This window comes from Quercus suber, unplaced genomic scaffold, assembly GCF_002906115.3.
Source record: "Quercus suber isolate HL8 unplaced genomic scaffold, Cork oak 2.0 scaffold_778, whole genome shotgun sequence".
Lineage (NCBI taxonomy): Eukaryota > Viridiplantae > Streptophyta > Magnoliopsida > Fagales > Fagaceae > Quercus > Quercus suber.
In genome coordinates this window covers 97992-106252 of record NW_027070214.1, presented here as the reverse complement: position 1 = coordinate 106252, position 8261 = coordinate 97992, and the positions used below count along the sequence as shown (strand labels likewise).

The 8261-nt window shown below is 33.8% G+C and overlaps 1 protein-coding gene across 1 annotated transcript; it reads right to left on the bottom strand.

Annotated features, from left to right (window-relative positions):
• Positions 1–413: 413 nt before the first annotated feature.
• LOC111984304 (protein NRT1/ PTR FAMILY 5.4-like) lies at positions 414–5773 on the bottom strand. Its single transcript, XM_065767147.1, has 5 exons — positions 5647–5773; positions 5349–5566; positions 2713–2964; positions 1629–1879; positions 414–1352 (listed from the first exon to the last, which is right to left on the bottom strand). Exons 1-5 carry the CDS (start codon positions 5738–5740, stop codon positions 464–466), a joined length of 1704 nt encoding a protein of 567 aa, XP_065623219.1. The 5' UTR covers positions 5741–5773; the 3' UTR covers positions 414–463.
• Between the last annotated feature and the right edge of the window lie 2488 nt (positions 5774–8261).

Genomic DNA, 8261 nt, shown 5'->3' with positions numbered 1-8261 from the left:
GCTTCTTTAAAAAAATAAAAAGCAAAAGAAAAAAAAAATCATATTTTGAAACATCCAAAAATGAAAAAGTAGACTACCAATAGGAAGCATGAAGGATGGAGAGAGATTAAACATAAACCTCATCATACTACATTTACATATAACATGCACTTTAAAGTGAGAGTAGTTGGTTTGGAATTGGATATACAACATAAACAACCATATATACACCACATATGGCGTACGTGGTCATGTGGTACTCTCAGATTATCCCTCCATCGACGTACTTCAAATTTATTTTAAAAATATTATACAAAATTCTTTCTTTCTTTCTTCTTCTTCTTCTTTTTTTTTTTTTTTTTGCCAACACATGGGGGTCATTTGAACCTGCTCAGCTTCACTTGGCGCCGCCCCTGGATATACTACATCAACAACCATAGATACACCATACATGACGTACATGGCCATGTGGTACTTTGTACTCTCATATTATCTCCTCACCCATGTCCCTGTTGATGGCACCTGACTCTTTCTGTTCTGGAACATCATCCTCTTCAACTTTTTTGTACACAAAACGCTTAGCAATCCATACATAGCAACACAAATTCAAAGCGCTGAACCCAGCCAGCACCCAATAGAAGTAATTAAGATGCGCACGGTTGAGATTGTCACCAAGCCATTCTTCACCAAACCTTATACTAATTGCCTGAACCATAGAAATAACAACACTGCTAACGAGATTTCCAATTCCGTTAATACTAAGGTATACTGCTGCTCCTAAGCTTCTCATTGCCTCAGGCATTTGAGCATAAAACAGCTCTTGGAGCCCAACATATGTGAATATCTCAACCGAACCAGTAATTATATATTGTGGTACGAGCCACCACACTTTCATTGGTACTATTACTTTAGGGTGGTCCAGTAGGTTATACTCTTTTACAACATTGATCCTTTTGGTCTCTACTAGACCTGACACAACCATGATGAATATAGAGAGAAATAGGCCAATGCCTATCCTTTGTAGCACAGTTATGCCAGATGGATGACCTGTGAATTTTCTAGCAATGGGTGTTAAAAATCGGTCATAGATGGGCATACCGAATATGACTGTGAGGCCAACAAGTGCTTGAAGTGAAGCTGGTGGAATGACAAAATGGGGTGTAATGGATCGTTGCAGTGTACTGCCCTGCTTTACAAAGAAGGTACTCATTTGGGCTACGACTATGGCGAACATTAAGCAACTCAACCATACGGGAAAAAGGCGCAGAACAAGCTTCACTTCTTCCACTTGATTTAAAGAGCATAGCCTCCAAGGATCACGAATTGTTCTCATGGAATCGAGGTTGTCAATAATCATTGCCTTGTCCAAACATCTGCAGTTTGCAACTAGCTTAATTAAAAGACAAATCCTCTCTTAGAAGAGAACTAGAAAACAAAAACATGAAGCATCAGTTCTAAGTAAAATACTGAAAGAAGTTTCACTATTTTTACGCTCTCCTTTACATGTGAATCTAGACTTCCCCAAGGCTAGCTCATGGTTTAGGACTTTGGCCCCAACTTGTTCCAAAAATTTTTTAAGGGTTTTAAGGTGGCAGTTAAAATAAACAAAAGGCCTCAAAATTGTATCAAAAAATCCCAAAGTCACCTACCTCAGCTGATTTGTATGGATCAAAGTTTGAGTCTTAGGTTGACCATCTCCATGATAAACACCTCCACTGTCGCACTTCTTGTCCACGCGCCACTTCCTTGCAGCTGCCACAAGTACCTGTGCCACTGTAGTTAACGGGCTCCCAATGGGAACTTGCTTACGGTACCTCTTAATTCCTAGCAAGAACAATATCAGTGCCACTGCCATTGCTATTGCCAACATTCCAATTCCTACAGTCCAGCCAACATTATCCTGAAAGCATTATATATTATTAGAAAATTTGCAATTGTAGCCAATTCTGGATTCGAGAATCTAATATAGTTGTAAGTAATATACATGTGGCTACTAAGAAAAGGAAAAATAGAATGAGTTAATTTTTGATAAACTATCACTCGTCTCAATAATTTAACCAAATGAGAAAGTGTGAATTAACTATTTATCCTAAAAATTTAAGCTGTTAAATATCATTCATAGTCTCCCCCAAACACAACCCTCTCCCCCCCCCCCTCCCCCAAAACAAAAATTGAGATACTCCACATACTACTCATTTTTCATAAAAAGCAATCAAAACATTTAAACAATCCATCCAGTCAACAGGTGCACTTATGACGTTTGTTATTGAACAATTTTATGAAAATTTTAACACAACTTTTATGGAAAATATAAAAAATTGTAAAAATAATTGAATTGATTTTTCATTTCCCATAAAAGTTTTTTAAAAGTATATCCTAAACAAATGCCCATAAGGTATTTGTTAACAAAATCCTTAAACCATTACCCGAACCTCTGGGTTTGATTCATAAAAAATTCCCTAAAAGTTACATCAATTAACATTTATCATTTTCGTTAATTAGATTTTTTTTTTTCCAAAGTCACCAAATAACTTGACAAATTTGAGTGATGTTATATGGATACTACAAATTTACTACATTTGTCTTACAAAGTAAAATTTCTAGTAGTTTTAGCATTTTCTCTAATTTATTATCTTGTTAAAGTAGAAACAATCACATTTATTATCATATTAATTTGTAAATATTCGACAGTAAAATTTGTACTAATTTTAGCATTTTCCAAGAAATTTTTACCTCCACGTATATCACTCCCAAAAGAGCAAAAACCTGGCCAGTCACTATTCCCCAAAACCACCAGTTAAAGAATGAGCTCTTAACCTTCTTATCGTCAACTGAATCCTCTTCAAATTGGTCCGCTGCAAAGGTTTGGACACATGGCTTGTGCCCGCCTTCCCCAACTGCTACTATGTAAAGTGCTACAAAGAATATCACTTTACGATAATCCATGGGAACTACTGATACCGACAATGCTAACAAAATCATTCCCTATCATCAAGTAAAAGCCATAAACACAAGATTTAGAGCATAAACACATAATGAAATCTAACTATATACATATAGGGTTATGTCTAAAAGATAAAATGGAATACGTGTGTGTGTGAAGGATTTGATTGTAAATTCAAATGTTGCAAATGTGTATATTTAGTTTATAATTTTTGACCTCAAAGAACTAGAAATAGATTTGTTATTATATAAGTTTGACGTTTTACATCATAATATTGTACGCCCTCATAAAGGTGCAGGGACGGACCCATTAAGGGGCACCCCCCCCCCCCCTCTCAAATTAGATTTTTTTTTTTTTTTTTTTTGTGAGAAACTTTTTTGGCTATTTTATTTGCATGCCCATATTTTAGAGTTTATAGTTGGCCTCCCTCAAATTTTTGGATTGGTCCAAATAGCTCAAAATAAACTAATCACTTAACCCTTTCTTTGAACCCATGGCCCCTCCATAGTCCAAATACAACACAACAAAAAATCCACAAATCATCAATATCATAATTCAATAGCTCATAGAAAAGAAAAAAAAAAATTCCCTTACGGAGGTGACAATAATTTATATAACTTTTTAATTGATTTATAAATTACGGGAAAGTCAATTACAATATTTAAATTTTTTTCAAAAGATAAAATGTAAAATTCTTTTAGAAGCCAATATTAATGATGTAGCATTGCTAACACTGACTATTAATATCCCAATTTTTTAAAATCTTCAAAGAAAGTTTTGAAAACTTTATTAGTGTGATTTTTAGTTGCATCCAAAAGTATGAGTTTATCATATTGGTAATGGTCAATGTGATAAAATCAACATATTAATTCTAATTATCCAAAATTTGGAGATCTGTAGTGCTCTTCTTTTTTTATTCTTCTCCGAAAATGTTTGAATATCATATTGTAACTTTCAACTTTTTTGGTTCATATTATTTCCTTCTTGACTTAAATATTTATGGTAATAAAGTGCAATTGTTTTGTCTACCATGATTTTTTTTTTTTTTAATAAACCATGTCACTTGAAATTTTTTTTGTTCATGCTTTCGCTCCCCTAGATTCAAATCCTGGTTCCATCCCTGTAAAGGTGATTTGTTTTTGTAGAGAATTACTATATATATTAATTAAAAAATATCTAAGTAAGGGTGTGACTCTTGAAATTGATCTACTATTCATAATAAATGTATGTATGCGCTTGCCTATAAATACCCCAAGGCATTCATTTGAATTGAACAGACAATTTTTCTTTCCCTACTCAACTCAAAGCCCCTAAATATGCTGTCACCACCTTAATGGATCTGCCATCCATGTTAAAGGTCAACATGGATATGCCACAAGATCGTCCCTATTTTACTTGAAGTGAAAATAGTTTATGGTTGAATAAAAAAGTGAGTCTCTGGTGTGAACTCACTAACCCTATGTCCAACCTATTTTGAGCCATGCCCAGCCCATTTGACTACCGAATAAAAAATTTAAGAGAAGAAGCTCCCCCCCNTAGAAGTCAATATTAATGATGTAGCATTGCCAACACTGACTATTAATATCCCAATTTTTTAAAATCTTTAAAGAAAGTTTTGAAAACTTCATTAGTGTGATTTTTAGTTGCATCCAAAAGTATGAGTTTATCATATTGGTAAGTTGGTCAATGTGATAAAATCAACATATTAATTCTAATTATCCAAAAATTTGGAGATCTGTAGTGCTCTTCTTTTTTTATTCTTCTCCGAAAAGGTTTGAATATCATATTGTAACTTTCAACTTTTTTGGTTCATATTATTTCCTTCTTGACTTAAATATTTATGGTAATAAAGTGCAATTATTTTGTCTACCATGATTTTTTTTTTTTTTTTTTAATAAACCATGTCACTTGAAATTTTTTTTGTTCATGCTTTCGCCCCCCCTAGATTCAAATCCTGGTTCCGTCCTTGTAAAGGTGATTTGTTTTTGTAGAGAATTACTATATATATTAATTAAAAAAATATCTAAGTAAGGGTGTGACTCTTGAAATTGATCTACTATTCATAATAAATGTATGTATGCGCTTGCCTATAAATACCCCAAGGCATTCATTTGAATTGAACAGACAATTTTTCTTTCCCTACTCAACTCAAAGCCCCTAAATATGCTGTCACCACCTTAATGGATCTGCCATCCATGTTAAAAGGTCAACATGGATATGCCACAAGATCGTCCCTATTTTACTTGAAGTGAAAATAGTTTATGGTTGAATAAAAAAGTGAGTCTCTGGTGTGAACTCACTAACCCTATGCCATATGACAACAATAGGTAATAACAGGTGTACCACGTACCGAGATTTTGATGGAATTATTGTTGTAGACAACACATTTAATATTGTATTTATTAAATACTTGCATAAAACTTACCACAAGATAAATGACAGAAGCCAAAAAGATTGTGTTGAACCGACCCAAGAGGGAATCCGCAACAAAGGCCGCAAACAAAGGGACGATATAGGATACGCCGGACCAAATGTTAACATTCTTAGCCGCTGTGGAGGTAGGCTGATGAAGTTCATTTGTGAGGTATGTGATGAGGTTTGCAGCCAAACCAAAGAACGCAAATCGCTCTACTACTTCAACGACTGCAAGCAAAAGAAAGTGAAAATTAAAAAGTTGAAAGATGAACATAAAGCTCGATCGATTAGAGGGGAAGTGTTCTTACGAAAGAGGAATATGGCAGCGTTCCAACCACCCTTGGAGGGCTTTTGTTGTGCAGAGTCGACCTTCTTGCCATCTTTATGGCTGTTATAAGTCATGACTAGCGTGCCAACAAGAATTATCAATTTAGGGTTGGTGTAAAGATTGGAATGGTCCTTTTATAAGCATGAAATGCTCTTGGAGTCGATGACCACACTGATGTGCATTATCCAATATTCCAATGCATGCCATAACAAAGAAGGGGGAAATGATTGAAGAAATAGTAATATGACACATTTGGTGCATCAAAGAAAGGAGAAAATGATTGAAAAAAAAAATAGTAATATGACTCGTTCGGTACAGTGAATATACACCACAAAAGGAATGATAGTCTTTATTATTAAGAATAAAAAGATGGGCTAAGGCGAAACTTAAGGGTTGTTTGATACAATGAATATAGACTACAAAGGAATAATAATATTTATTATTGAGAATAAACCCCCCCCTTCCCAATTCTTTTCTATATTTTTTATTTTTTTGTTTTTTTTAGAGAATTTCAACTCAGACGTCTGCTTCTAATAATACTCTTTATCATCAGACCAAGACTCCTGATGATATTCTATCATCAGACCAAGACACCAATCATTTTTTGGTATAGGCGAGGATTGAACCTCAAATCTCTTATTCAACAATCAGAGACTTTACCAGTTGAGCTAACTGGAACTCACTTTATATTTTTATTTTAAATAATTGATATAACATTATTGATAAAATTAAATTTACAAGTGCATATTACCACTACACATCAAATCTATGCACAAACCATCTAATTTTGGATGTCTTGATGATACTCTTTATTATCAAATCAAGACACCAATCATTTTTTGGTGTAGGCGAGGATTTAACCCTAGATCTCTTATTTAACAATCAGAGACTTTACCAATTAAGCTAACTGGAACCCACATTATATTTTTATTTTAAGTAATTGATATAACATTATTGATAGAATTAAATTTACAAGTGCATATTACCACTACATATCAAATCTATGCACAAACCATCTAATTTTGGATGTCTGTTTTGAAAATAGGAGGAAATGCTGACCAACTAGTTTACTATAAGGTACTTGGCAAATTATTTCAATTGAAATTGAAATAAAAACAATCATATTCCATTCTTAATATTTTATTTGTTACAAACTCAAGTGTAACTTACCAATTAAATAAATGGTAGAAGAAAAAAGGAATGTCTTGAACCAACCAAACAAAGGAATCAACAACGAAGGCTCCAAAAAAGGGAAGAGACAAGATACGCCAACTCAAGTGTTGACATTCTTAACCACGGTGGAGATAGTCTAAGGATGCAAATCGCTCTGCTATTTCAACTACTGCAAGCAAAAGAAAGTGAAAATGTATTTTTCTATATATTAAAAAAAAAACCGTATTTTCATAATAGATTTCTTTTCTACACCATCCCTGGTTGTGGCCTTATAGTTCCTATCTTAGTATTGGATAGATCCAAAGTTTAAACCTTTGAGTGATGATTTGACATTAATTTGAGTTAAGTACAATTACTTCCCACTACTTACGCCACTAGTGTTCTAAGCAGTGCTGGGTCATGTTATGACTCATGCAAGGACAAAGCCAGTAGAGGGCTCGGGCCCTCCCCTGGCCCAAAAAAAATAATAATTAAGGTAATTAAGGGGCTATTTGGATTTGGTTCACCCATAGCTCAAAATATGTGGGATCCACAAAAAAAACATTTGTTTGGGAAGATTTTTGAGTGATGTTTTTCATCACTCAAAACTCCAAAAAATCTAAGTTAGACTTATGAAAACTGAAAACACATTTTAAATGTTTTTAACTGTTTGAAAACTGAGTTCAATGGCAAGCTTGTAAAAAAAATAAAGTTTCTGGGACCCACTAGTCTTTGTCAAGTCAAAATTTACTTATTAATAGTATCGTTGGCACATTTTTTTTTTTTTTTCATTTCATTTCTTCATTTCAAAGTCTCTTCTCTCCATTTCCACCTTACTCTTTCCCACATCCTTCTCTTTTCCTACTCTCACACTTCATCTTTTCATTTCAAAGACCTGAACCGCTCTTGGTCAGCCGAAAAGGAACTTGCCGTGATCGAAGTCTCTATCTCGGAGACCCAACCTCTTCACCGACGAGGCTTGCTCTGTCACCGGCGGGCTATCACTCCACTTGTGCTTTTGTTGTACTGAGATAAGTTTTAAAAAATACAAAGTTTTTCTATTCAAGGCTAATTAGGGCTGATCTATTCAAACAGGTTTTTCTAAAAAAAAAAAAAAAATTCTTTGGTAAATTAGAACTGTAAGATCCCATGACTCATCTTTACCTTTACCACCACAAAAAAAAAAAAAAAAAAAAAAAAAAAAAAAAAAAAAAAAAAAAAAAAAAAAAAAAAAAAAAAAAAAAAAGGAACTGAAGATGGAGAGCGATTAAAACGTAAACCTCTTTTCTTTTTTGATAAACAAGATTAAACATAAACCTATTACTACGTGAGATTAGTTGGTTTGGAATTGGATCTACAACATCATCAATAACCAAAGATACACGTTATGCCTTACATGGCCATGTGTGGTACTCTCATGTTATCACCCATCCACGTACTCGT